Source organism: Bacillus rossius (assembly GCF_032445375.1).
Source record: "Bacillus rossius redtenbacheri isolate Brsri chromosome 4 unlocalized genomic scaffold, Brsri_v3 Brsri_v3_scf4_2, whole genome shotgun sequence".
Lineage (NCBI taxonomy): Eukaryota > Metazoa > Arthropoda > Insecta > Phasmatodea > Bacillidae > Bacillus > Bacillus rossius.
Window position 1 is genome coordinate 8,696,621 of NW_026962011.1, and position 14,429 is coordinate 8,711,049.

A 14,429-nucleotide genomic window follows, 5' to 3' on the forward strand; every position below is an offset into this window, starting at 1 on the left:
CCTTACCCAGGGCTCGAACGCAGAACCCATCGCACCGTCAGCCGGTGTGTATCCGACTACGCTACGGAGTAAAGCATATAATATTGAACTGTAAAACATTTTTTATGACTAACTGCAAGAATACCTCGCAAATGGAATATTCAGACAGAGGGTAATTTCCATTATACAGTGGCGTGTGGTGGAGTTATTGTGTGGGTAAGCTGCCTCACCCGGGAGCCCTTCCCCGGAAAAATTTGTATTTCTAGGTGCAAAATGGGGCTATTTTTGCAGTGTTCCGGGTAGAAGTATAAAATGTACTTTATTCTAAGTAGGCCTATACATTCTTGTACCCGTCAAATTACTCCAGCTGCTACAACCAGGAGCAAAATTATTATCTTTTCGGAGACAGAAAACTATTAAAGTTAAACTGCAATATGAAGAGAGGGTTATTACATAACATACAAATACGCTCACAAAAATATAATACGCAGTAGACCCGCCTTATCCTTAGGCAGAGCTCCGGCGATCAGGGGAATGAGGTGGAAACTGAGAAACGCTGGAATGTATTTGCGGGGTAAACCTAACTAGAGTTTTTTTTCCCCACATGTCAAGGAAAAACTTTACACGAATTTAAAATTAGAAAATAAAGGCAACGTTAGGGAAACATTTTCTATTTTAAAAGTGCACTACTGAGTACACAAAAATTAACTTGACGAGATTTTTCACACAAGTCGAGAACAATTTTACACCATTTTAAACTTGGATAATAAAGATAAAAGTAAAACAGTTTTGTTTTTACAATTTAGCTACTGATTACATTAGAACTAACTAAGCGCGATATTTTTCTCAAACATTTCATATTTGGCTTTTACGTTTTTTATTTATTTACTTTTCAACCGCGGATGCGAAGTCCGCGGATAAGGCGGGCAGACTATAAATACATACAATAGTTTTATTTTTATCTATAGAAACACTTTAAGTGCAGTTAAAAAAATGTATTACAAGGCACGAACGACCATAATGGCCTAGAAACACAATATCTATTATAGACTAAAATAAGCAATATGCAATAATACATTAATTGGTACATAATATTTATAAAAAAATATTGAAATTTGAAATTTGTGCAAAACGAATTAAAATATAATACAAGACACCAAATAAAATGTTATTTATATGTAAGCTCGATTCTTCTCTCTTTTTTTGAAAACTCATTTATTACACAGTCATGAAAATTTTGCTCATTCTGCATTTCACACAGCAAATATTTTTCAATGTACAATAATGCCAGTTTTGAAAGTCTGTCGTTGTTGTGTGCTACGGCTGTATGTCTTTATTCGCTTCAGTGCTGAAAAACTTTGTTCTGTGGAGGCACTAGTAGCAGGAATAGTTAATGTCAGTTTACACAACTTAACCACTTCTGAATATGCTACCTCTAAGTTTTTAGAAAAAAATGAATAATAAAACTTCGCATAAATTTTTACCTGAAAATTCCTGGGCCATATAAACTGCAACAAGTTGTGCTCGCAGTGAAACAACATCAAAGAAATTACCATACAGATTTAATACAGACTGCAAACTAGTTTTGGGAAAACATTCTCGATGTTTTGTAAAGTTGTTTGGTTCTAGAAATTCTAGGAACTGCAGAGATTCTAAACTGGAAAATCTGTCGCTCATTTGCTGAATAAATGTGTCAATAATTTCATAGTACAAACGCCTGTAAAATTTTTTTAGATCACTACTATCACTGTGTTCAAAACGTTTTCTTTTGAGTTCTTGTGCTTCGGAATTTACTTCAACTTTTGTTTTCTCCTAAATTGTTTCAAAATTGTTTCGTTTTATTTGAAGAAGTTGTGCTATCTCCTTTACTTTTGAAGTGCAGTACCCAATGTCATGCAGCTTAGTCTGCAGAATACTGAACAAAACATCTGTGTGAGGGAAAATGTCAGCAAAAACATTTAACAGAAAATTGAAGTTGAAGTCGTTCAATGAAGCAAGAAAGCCTTTAGCACTTATGGCAGAATCTTGATCCCAGTTTTCTTCAGGGTCACATATTTTGTCTAACAGGCAAATAAGTTCGTCTCGGTATTCATGTACTGAGCCAACTAAGCGCGAATTGAAATTCCGTGTGGCTAAAACTCGAGGCAATCTCTTATTTCCTACAACATCATCAAGGTCGTTGTACGTTTTGTAGACTTCGTAAAAAATGCAGCCAATCCACTTAATGTACTCAAAAATATTCTGCAGTCTTTTATTGAACATGCAGATTGTGATAACACCAAATTTAGCCTGTGCGCCATGCAGTGAACAAATGTAGCCTGAGGATATTTTTGTTTTACTTTCGATTGCAGGCCATTCAAATTACCAGCCATAACAGCAGCCCCATCATAGCTTTGAGCTACCAGTCTTTTCTCGCAGCTATAACCAGCCACTAATTGGTCAACAATGTTGTAAATGGCCTCAGCAGAGCGATTTTCAGACACATCAAAAAAAAACATAAACCTCTCTTATTATCTTTGAAAGATTTGTGCAATGGGAGTGCATGACTTGATGTAGGCTTTTGGACATACGCTATTTCTTAGCACATGTATGTCTGCAGAAGAAAACTACAAAAAAAACACAAATGACAAAAAACACAAATTAAGCAAAAATTGCAGTTGTCAGGATTTAACGCCACACAATATTCCACAACAGGAATATTTTCAACAAACAAGGAAAAAACAAAGAAAAATGGACTAACAGAACGAAAAAAAAAAAACACAAATGATGACAGCACAAAAATTCCGAACCCAAAAAAAATTCAACACAACAGTTGAAACGAGACAAAAAACACAGCAAAACGAAAAGACGAAACAAACACAATAGTTTTCCAAAAAAACAAAAAACAAATAGATAAACGAAAAAACCCCCACAAATGATAACAGCACAAAAAATATTGAACCCAAAAAATTCAGCACAACAGTCAAAACGAGACAAAAACACGACCAAACGAAAAGACGAAACAAACACAACAGTTTTCTAAAACAGAAACAAGCGACGTTTCGGAAACTGCTATCTGCTCCCGTCCTCAGGCAGAGACGCACATGGTACGGAAACACAGTGGCAAAAAGCATACAAAGCCAATAAAACAGTTTTCCAAGTATTGGGGAGCCTGTTAACTACTCATTTTTCGAATATAAATTACAATTAAAATATCTAACAAAAGATTTTCCTGTTGTTTTTTTGTCTAAATCAGGAGTCGGTCTCTCCACTGCCAAACACTTTTTTTATCTTCAAAAGAAAAAGAAATAAAATCAGAACTCAAAAAATTGCAAACGACGCAGTGGCTGTGTTCTCGGCTGGGGCCGGGTTGAGAGTCCTGCTTCATCCCGGACAGCATACGCTGCGGAACTCACAGCTTACCTTGTTGGCACATGGACGGCAGTCGCAGATGAAGTTTACATTCTCACTGGCTAGCACTTAAAACGAAAACAGTAAACACCAAACAGAATAAAATGTTCTTTAAACGGGCACTGTTGCGCAATGAAAACTTGCCTTATAAGTTGTAAAAATAAAATTTGTACCGGTATTTGTTTGTTGCACGACACAACGCAACTTCTGCCTGCTGCTCTAGCGGGTCTTGAGCGAACATTACCAAAGGAACCCTTTCCCCCCCCCCCCCTCCACCCGGCCACCTCACCCGCCCGGCTTTCACGTTACCATAACAACCGGGTGACACGCTAACCGACGCACCCGCTACGGTGATCGCATCGCATTGGCACACGAGATGAAATTACCAGATAGAAAAATTATTACATTACGCCAAGCAACATAACAAAACAACAGGGTAAACACTGCTTACCTAGCGTCTATTGAATACACGCCACTGCCATTATATCTTGTTTAGAAAAAAATGTTTTGTAAAAGCTCATGTACATGTAATGTTTTAAAAAATAATTCCACGATTCGCTATGGTAGATAGGTGACAAAAAAAGTGATAACTTTTTTTCGGAAATAGGTTCCTTGTCCCGAAAAATATATGATTACATCGTTAAATTTGTAGTTAACCAGTTTTGTGAAAATGCTCCTCAATTAATATTTCATAAATGTACAAGCAACTAGTGCAATATATTTAAAGCTTGTCAACTCAAATATTCTTTTATTCTGGATGCAGATTACTTGTCTTGCTTGGCCTTTAACCTACTCTGAACATTTCAGTGATCACACATATATTTTACATAGTCATTTGTGTGCTTCTTGTTTGTCCATCAAATAAATGCCCATGCGGATTGCAGATTCAAAATGTTTCTGTGCACAGTGCGATCCTTTATGTGGAAATACAATATTGCGTGTGTTTTCTTTTGCAGTTGGGCAGATTGTGGCTCTGTCTGCGCCAGTATTTTTGGATCTACAGGAAATCCGCGTGGATCACCCATTCATCGCGATAATTGTCGACAGGATCAGAGAGGTGCCGCTCTTCATAAGCACAATCGTCGATCCATCGACATAAATTAGAAGACATTTACGAAAGAATGGAAAGCTCCAGCAGCATAATACACTCATTGTCAACCAGAAGCAGAGAACTTACATGAACAGTTATAAATTTTAATTGTTCGTTTACATATTATGTTTTTCATTTTTTTCTGGAGAATTTTATGTTTGTATTTTTTATTGTGTGGCACAATTCATTTGAGTTGTAATAAACCAAGCAAGTTTATTATACATAAAATTATGAAAGTTTATGCACCACTTCATCATTGATTAAAACTGAACCAACCGTAGGTTGCTATGAACCGTAACACAGGGACCGGAAAGTTACTTTTAAAACGTAACTCAGTTACAGTTACAAATATTCCATTGGAAATGTAACCCTGTTACAACTACATGTTACACTACTGAAAATAAACCAGTTACAGTTACAGTTCTGAGAAAAGTAACTGTAAGTTACTTTAACAGTTACTTTGTGAAAAACTAAAAATTTGATACGTAATATTGTTATAATTAAAAGCTAATAAAACATATTGTGTTTAGTAAATATATATGTTTATTTAAACTGAAAATTTTTAATAGGTCTTAAATTACACTGAGTAATTAGTTCACACTACAAAATTGTTTGCAGCACCACACAACAAGCACTTCACATTAAGGTTTTTTTTATCACTCGACCGAACTTCGAAAAAATTAGAATATGAAAGGCACGGCAACGAAAATTCTGGACTGCTTTCTCGGCTTCTCGCTTCATTAGATTCTGTCATTGCTTTCGCGCATGTGCACAGGTAGGATAAATTATCAAACAGCACAGCAGTAAACCCGCATATCGCTAATATTAAATAAATGACAATTAAAATACGAAAGCAGGCTAGCCAACAGCAGTTTTACAAGTACAAGCAATACCATCGCAAATAATATGCTTGTCGGGATTTTCGTTTTTGGATTGAAAAAATCAATAAATCGTTGTTCGTTCAGTAAGAAATACATTTAAAAAATGTAACGCAAGAAGTAACGACAATTATCGTTACTTTAAGGCAGAAAACTGTAATTCAGTTACAGTTACAGTTACTGAAAACTTAATATATTGCGTTTCCACGATCGTTACCATAAAAAGTAACTGTTACAAATAACGTCGTTACTAGTAGCGCTTTACTTCCAGTCCCTGCCGTAACATAATCTAAAATTGTCGTGGAGTTTAGTTTGTTGGTTAGTTGACAGTGTCCTATTGCTGCACTGGCCGGGAGCTGATGTCTCTTCTCGCCCAAGACCAAAGATGGCGCTTTTTTATACCTGGTTTTTAAAGCGCCCTAAAACCACGTATGGGTGGTTGAGTTATTGTTTTACTTGCCTCCCACCAAGGCTACCCATGTTCGATTTCGAACGAGGGTGTACACTGATTTTCCACAAGTGGGAAAAGTGATGGTTATTACCATGACTAGTTGGTTTCCTCAGGCTACTCCCGCTTCCCCCATCCATTAATTGTGTTAAGGAGGTGCATCACATTTTAGGTCATTATTGTGTATTTGAGTGAAATGCTGGTAAACATGTAGACTTTTTCAGTGGTTAAACTTCCATGATATAAAAAAAAATATTTAATTCACATTATTTTTCCATAATTACCTGCCGATTTTAAATTTTTATTGTTTGTGGTGCCCTACTAATAAGGAGAATCAACTGGAGTTCAGAACTAAAACATTTTAGGTTTAATAGCAATGACACACTACTTCAAGAAATTGTTAATATTTCTTCTTTCAGAAAATTTTAGTTAATTTTACCTGACCCTTAAAAATGGTCACATGTGTGAGAATTTTGACAGCTAAGTGAAATAAAGAATATTATGTATTAGACATGCAAACCATATCAGTAGTAGGTATATAATTGTTCCTCCTGCTACATGAGTCAAGAAGTGGAATGTGGATTGGGTCCGCCATCTTGGATTATACCACGACAGTCATCTTGGATAATCTAGACCTCATCCGCCATCTTGGATTCCACCATCTTGAATTCTGATATCACATGCCTGCTATATTTAATTCTGATGTCACATCTGACATCTTGGATCTGATGTCACAACCACTTTTTTTCGATTGTAAAATCATGTCCACCATCTTATCGTCTCCTGGAGGCTGCCATCTTGGTTGATGTCACAACCACCATCTTGGTTTTTCTGTTCTGCGGCAGGCTGGCACCTTGGATACCACCATCTTTGTTTCTGCTATTTTATCCTAGAGAGCACCATCACTGCTCTGTCTCATGCACATAAGATCGATGTTTCATTACCTACCAATGTTGTTAAGACCCTCATCGACATATTGTAATTGCAGTACTTCGAATCATGATAGCTCGGACCTCTGCATTAGGAAACATACTCCTTTAAGCGAACGGCCATCGAGACATTTACCAGACTGAGAATTAAATAAGGTACCTATATAAAAATCTAGCACACATATTCGGACTTGTAAATTTTCTGAATTTTAAAGATTAATAGCATCTCCTTTTGAGACCGAACAGCCAATTTTTATTTTTCAATACTCGCTACCCGGAGCACTACTGTCACATAGTGCACACATGGCCTGCTTAAGGGTGCTATTGCTATCTGGTTTTTAATACTCGATAACAGGAGCACTAGTGTTTTGTAGTACACATGTCATCACCATTTTAGTTTAATCTTTTTCTGCTAGATTGCAGTATCAATTATTATTGTGGCATCCATCAAAATATTTTCAGCTGCCTGAACTGCCATCTTGAAATTCTGTAATTGACTTAGTAATATGAGAAAAATTAAAAAAATCATAAAAAATTTACTTTATATATATATATACTAGCTGCCCTACCCGGCTTCGCACGGCTATACTAATGGAAAAAAATTAAGACACATCTCCCATTTACAGTAATGGTAAATAAAAAAATTCAGAGAAAATTTATTACAATGCTGTATAATGTAACCGAGAGAAAATGAATAGCACCGATGGTTTCCCGACTCGTGCACGCAACGTACAACTGATGTACCCGTACTTCACTTCGTCAGTCTACGGGCAGATCACTCTTGCGCCGGTCATTATATATGACCCTCCTTGTGGGTACGCCACTGCCGCGCGATGCCCGTTGCCATGGAGACGCAGAAGGCATGAACAATGCAAAATCCTGTTCTCATGCAGACAAAGTACCCACTGTTGCCTGGTTTTAACCACCCATGGAATCTAAGTTTCGGAAAATGTCATCCTGCGTAACATAAGGAACATTACTGTGAAGTTTCAAGTCTGTAAAATATATATACTTGAAAAAAAGGGCAATAAAAAACAAATTTAACACAGAGAGATAGAAAAAAAACAATAGTTTAGGTTTACGATTTAAAGTGATAAAAAGTATTTAAATACTAATTGAACTCTTATGAGGGTATTGATTGCTTCGTTGTTAATATCACATGGGTGTTTTTTACTTGTATGGGAAAAGTAAGAATGATAAGGCATCTAGTGCGTGGCAACAATGTTAATAGGCAATAGGAAATAAACTTCTAGGGCCTGCGGCATTGTCAACACACACTTCGTACGTGTACTGCATGTTGTATCTAACCCCCTCCAACGCATTTGATTCTAAATTGGACTTTTAGTAAGGATCCCTGATGTTATTGATAATATAATATAGCCTATAGCCTTCCTCGATAATGTACTATCCAACACTGAAAGAATTTTTCAAATCGGACCAGTGTTTCCTGAGATTAGCGCAATAATTCAAACAAACAAACCAACTCTTCAGCTTTATAATATTAGTATAGATATATATGGTAAAGTAAGGTAATTTTGCAGTAATTCTGATAAATTATGAATTATCATTGTAATATAAATTTGATAAATACAAAAAACACTTGTTCATACAACAAACATATATAATAAACCTCATATAACAAATGTCTGCCTTTTCACCCCAATTTCTTTAATTATTAAGAAAAATGTCAACACTTGTGCAGTACGGTAAGTTTGCAATAAGGGAGGTAAGTTTGGAACACAGGTAAGGTAATTTCGCAACAATAAAATTGTTCACACATACTGAAATTACTTGAACATGCTGATTTTTAATCAGAATCATCGAAGTCAGATTTTCCACCACAAATGTCGCACATGTAGACTACTTCGTCGTTAGGACATTTCTGGCAATTTTCATGGTATGGTAGTCTGCAGAAAGAACACTGAATCCATTTTGCGCCAGTCTTCTTCGAAAAGCCCATTGAAAAGAACTGAGAACACACATCACAATCCCAATCATCTGTGATTAACTGATGTGTCTTCTCGATATTATGGCTAGGTCGGCTAGTTCGACTCTGAAGTCCAGAACATCCAGGCTGAGGCTCAGGTGGGTTGACACATTTAGCCGACTTTTCTTTGATAAGGTGTTTCGCTACAGTCTTTCTTTTCTTTTTTTTAGATTGACTTTCTTCTGCTGACCTATTCATTTTTGGAAAATGTGGCACATTCAGTAATCGATTAATTTCTTCTTCCTCTGAAATAGTCCTAGGCCTGCATTGGTAATCATCATGTCTACTGATTTGTGACTCTGTTGGACTATCTGTAGTCATTTCCTTATGTGGACAATTAGTAGAATTTCCCACTGAAGGCGCATGTGTGAGGAAATTATCTGTCAGTCTACTTGGAGCTAAAGCCTCACTTGTAACAGCGTCAGCATTAAAAGGACATGCTCCAGATTTCCTGAAAACATTTACAATATCTGAAGAAGAAAAACTATCAACAAATGCTGGGCCTAGAATCTCATGAAAGTTAGAACGATCTGGCTTGTCATTGGGATGCAAAAGCGTGAATTCATCGAGCTATTTTAACAATTTGCTCTTCAAAGGCTTGTAAACACCCACATCAAGCGGCTGTAGCAAATGACTCGTGTGAGGAGGGAATGTCATAAGATAAACTTGGTTGTCTTTAGCAACTTGTATTACCTCTGGTCCGATATGAGCACTGTGGGAATCCATCAACAGAACAATTGGTCTTGCATCAGAAATAGAACTAATAAAAAAATGGAACCACTCAAGAAACAGTTCTGAGTTTATCCAGCCCTTTGGGAAAAGTCTGACAAGAGAATTGGGCAGACTTGTTTTTCAAGCTATCATTCCACCTCACCCCCTTAAATATAATCATAGGTGGATCTGACCTCGTTCCCCATAAGTTCTCTTGTAAACATATTTCTTCCCTACTTGACAAACAACCTTATTTGGTTTGACCACATAAGCAAGTCCAGTCTCATCTACATTCCAGATTCTTAAAGGCTGATCTTTAATTCCTAATTTACACAAAATGGCATCTAACTTACTGAAATAGTCATCAATAATGACAGGGTTTGACATTAAAGCACGAAATGCAGACAGATTTTCAGGAACCCTTAAGCACAAATTTGAATTTTGACCACCACCATTTGCTGGAAATTTTTTTTAGCAGGATTTAACAAGTGTTGACGATTCACAGACTCGGCGAGGTCGTACGCGAGCTTTCTTACTTGTGTCACTGTGAGTCCAAATCCAAGTTCTTGCATTTCAATAATGAAGTAAAACACACGCTGTTCAATGTCTGCAGGTAGTGCGTACGGCCGACCCAGTTTAAGCACATGAGGATGATCTAAGTCTTCATTATCTTTAATGAACTTTTTCAGTGTATTATATGGTACACCAAAATCTTAGTAGCCTTTTAGAAAGTTAAGTTTTCATGTTTCACTTTTTTTGCAGCACTGAGTAACTCAGATATGCCATAGTTGCTGTAGTATGCCAAATTTTTATCACTAGACTTTTTGAAGACATTTTTCGCTCCACTTTACATAGGGCTACGGAAAATAATCTGGCTGACAGACATCACACAAAGAACTGCACCTAAAAAAGAATCATATTTTATTAAATTCGTAAATGAAACATGGGTAAAGTGAAACCATAACTCTGTGTTTATGTTCTATATAACTTACAATCAGTTTCCATAAAACAAAGAAAATGCAAATTGTGTAAATATAGACAGGTAAGTTCGCATGGTACCTTCAAATATGGGTAGGTAATTTGACAATAGTCCTAAACTTATCTAATAACTGTAAAACTAAATTAAAAAGACCTCCTTACATGCAAATGTAATAATCAAACAAAACTAAATAGCTCATTAAAGCTGGAAATAATACTTGTTTCCGCACATTCTACCATTACTTCAAAATTTGTCTCAGATTGCTAAGAAAGAAGGCGTGATTGCTAACACAATCAGAATAAGGGGAAAAAATTCTGTAATGAAAGGTAAAAAACTATGTTTTCGGCGCTTATAACTGTATATTGTATAGTCATTGTTACTTCCATGCATGTAATTACCAAAAAATATTATTAAAAGATGTATAAAATGGTCTTCCATCACAATATGAAACGCCACCGTACGTTTACACGATTTCTGTGGAGCGAACTGTAGTTTAGAAAGAAACGAGCAGATGTGTGCTCCGAAGCGGACAGCCTATGCTACCTGTCGAGTAAAGACAAAATTCTAGCCTAGTGGAAAAAATGCTGCTAAATTACCTGTGCTGCAAAATAACCTTACTTTACCACATAAATATATATATATATATATTTAAATATATATACATATACATATATATACGTCCCTCGGCCTATGGTCCCTAATTTCCTGTGGTGAACTGTCCTGATTTACCCATGTAGCTCTCGTCAGTGAGGAAGTGAGTTCAGGCCAACGTGGCCGGGACCGGAAAGTAAGGGACCAGGAGGGAACTTTGCGTATGTGGAAGGAATGGTAGATGGTAACAAGGATAATGCGATGATGTCCGTTTACACAAGCTCCTTTTATTCTGTGAAGAATCCTGCCGCAGCCTGGCCGGCACGTCGCGAAACGAGCGTCCTTCTCTACCGCGACCTGGACTGCCGGAAACAAACACTTGGAGACAAAATGAGAACCGGCGTAACAGCGAATGCGGTCCCGTAGCGAATCGTACCAGTTACGAAAAGTTCAGCGGTGCTTCGTAGCACGTTCGCGACTCGTGAGGTATGTGTAGACGACTCTATAATGATATATAAAGGTTAAAAAAGTAGGAAGGTCCAGACGTGCACTGCGTGCGTCTCGAGCGGAATGAGTTGCGGAGTTACGAAGACACGATCTTGTAAACGAGGCTTATGGCGAGGAATCCTGTCACAGTCTGGACGACCACGTCGTTAGACGAACGTTTCATCCACTCTGCGACCCGGACCCCGTACTACCTCTCGCGGAGCGGAGCGAAGCAGGTCCACTCCGTGCGACTCCCAGTTGGCAACTGACTGACGCTCCGCTGCCCGCCCGCGCGGGCTGCGGAGGGGAGGAAGGGGAAATGGGCCGGTGGGGAAGACGCGGCTCGCGTGGCGGGCCAGGCTTGCCGATCTACATGATATGACACAGCATAAGCACTTAAAAATATATACAGAAATCCCGAAATGAAAAGTATTAAAAAGGAAAGGACATTAGAAATTATTTACAACACACAAGATCGGTTTCTGACTTTCCAGGGCGCACGCGGGTGCGTCCCTGCTCGTAGCACTGCACTTAGGTTGCACTAGTAATGCAAGAGAGGACACTGACGAGGCATAATGACCTGAAGGAGCCGAGGCGGCACTTGGGTCGACGTCAAATGTCCCCCCTCCGACGTGGCCATTATGTCCGTCAACTTCTCATTTACTCGCATGGACGTGATATACTGGGCCGTTGCACTGTAGCACTAACCTGGTGAGTCCGGCATCCTCGTGGTGTCAGTGCAGACCATACCTGTCGCCATGGGGCCAGCCAAGGTGGGCGGCGGCGGCAGCGTCGCGGCCCCTTCAGCTTCAGGCAGCAGTGCTGCTCCCAAGGTGGCCCACATGGCGGGCGAAGGGGGCGTGGCACCTTCTGCGACACACGCGGTAGCAGGGGGCGTCGCTTCCGAGGTGGCACGCGTGGCGGGTGGAAGGGGCGTGGCACCTTCAGCGGTGTGCGTGACAGGCGGCGTCGCTTCCAATGTGGCCCACGTGGCGGGCGGAAGGGGTGTGGCACCTTCAGCGGCGCGCACGGCAGCAGGCGGCATCGCTTCCAAGGTGGCCCGCGTGATGGGCGGAAGGGGCGTGGCACCTTCAGAAACGCGCGCTGCAGCAGGCGGTGTCGCTTCCAAGGTGGCCCGCGGGGCGGCGGTCGTGGCACGCCCTTGGTATCGTGTGGTTGTGGCACGACCTTGACGTGCGTGGCGAGTGGTTGTAGCACGTCCTCGTCGACGTGCGTGACGGGCAGTTGTGCCCCCCTCGTCGACGTGTGTGACGAGCGGTTGTGTCACGCCCTTGTCGACGTACGTGACAGGCGATTGTGGCAGGTGCTCGTCAACGTGCGTGACAAGCGGTTCTGGCATGCCTTCATTGACGTGTGTGACGGGCGGTTGTGGCACGCCCTCGTCGACGTGCGTGACAGGCGGTTGTGGCACGCCCTCATTGACGTGCGTGACAGGCGGTAGTGGCACGCCCTCGTTGATGTGCGTGACAAGCGGTTGTGGCATCACAGCCGGTTCGCACCGCATCAGCCCCTCGTGAGCCCCTACGGCAGCTGGGGGCGGCGACGTTGGGGGCGGCGTCGGTTGTTGTGACATCGGGAGTATCGTCGACTCACGCAGTGTGTTGGCGTCCGCCCAGTGTGACCCCTTGATCCTCGTGGTCGTGACACTTGGGGCATCACCCACACAAAGCTTCGCTCGGCACTGGTCACATGTAAAGCCGCACTTCCATTCCTCTTCTCGCGCGACCAGATGTGAACACTCCTTGTGCCATATATTCCCGCACGTATCGCAGATCCGCCCATCAGATGTCCCGCCGGGGCATGAATCTGCACCGCACATTGTCATACCATATGCTTGGTATTCGAAGAAAAATCCACACTCATAATTTCCGAAGTGCTCGCAGCTCTCGCCGGGCTCTGGAAAGTCCGCTTCCGCCCAGGTCTCGTACGCTTCCTGGAAGTCGTCCATGCTTATCGGGAGTGTCTGGCTGATCGGTAATACAGTCTGCGTCTTCCCGCGGCATAATCTTGCACCGAAATTCCTTGCTGCATCGCCGTCTCAGGTTCGTGGCGCTCCCACGTCGCGTTATCTGTCGCGCCAACGATCCTTGTGGCACCGCCCGCCATCTCCGGTTCACACCGCTCCCACGTCACGTTATCTCGCGCCAAACGTCTCCGATTCGCGACGTTCCCGCGCCGTGATATCTCTCGTCGATGTATTGGGTTTCCATCGCTCCCACATCGCGTTATCTGTCGCCTGCATCTTGGGTTCGCACCGCTCCCGCGCCGCGATTATCTCTCGCCGACGTCTCGGGTTCGCGCCTTCCAACGCCGCGTAATCTCGCGCAGACGTCTCGAGTTCGCGTCGCTCTCACGCCACGCTGTCGCACCTGCTTCCGTCCTGTCTGCGTGCGCTTACGTGCGTTCGCGTGCGCATGCGTGCATTCATGTGCGTTTACGGCCACACTATTTGGGCGCTATATGACGTCCCTCGGCCTATGGTCCCTAATTTCCTGTGGTGAACTGTCCTGATTTGCCCATGTAGCTCTCGTCGGTGAGGAAGTGAGTTCAGGCCAACGTGGCCGGGACCGGAAAGTAAGGGACCAGGAGGGAACTTTGCGTATGTGAAAGGAATGGTAGATGGTAACAAGGATAATGCGATGATGTCCGTTTTCACGAGCTCCTTTTATTCCGTGAAGAATCCTGTCGCAGCCTAGCCGGCACATCGCGAAACGAGCGTCCTCCTCTGCAACTTCTCCACCAACTCACAAAATGCAAAATTAAATGCTGGGTCGTCACGCATTATCATATCACAGAAATATGAATACTGCAATAAAATGAACGTGAGATATTCGAGAGGCCTTGGAGAGGCACGCTTCTCCAAACTGATGCAAGCGGCGAGGAAGAGGCGCGTCGGAAGCGGGGTGGCGTGTGCCCCCACCCCATCGCCTGAGTGGACAC

The 14,429-nt window shown here is 41.4% G+C and overlaps 1 protein-coding gene across 1 annotated transcript in view; it reads left to right on the plus strand.

Moving 5' to 3' along the window:
- LOC134542260 (leukocyte elastase inhibitor-like) overlaps positions 1-4,687 on the plus strand; it is a 56,593-nt gene extending 51,906 nt beyond the window's left edge. Inside the window, exon 8 of the mRNA XM_063386375.1 lies at positions 4,326-4,687. Within this exon, the coding sequence (XP_063242445.1) occupies positions 4,326-4,468 (143 nt within the window). The 3' untranslated portion in view covers positions 4,469-4,687. The remainder of the gene's footprint in view (positions 1-4,325) is intronic.
- Positions 4,688-14,429: the final 9,742 nt, after the last annotated feature.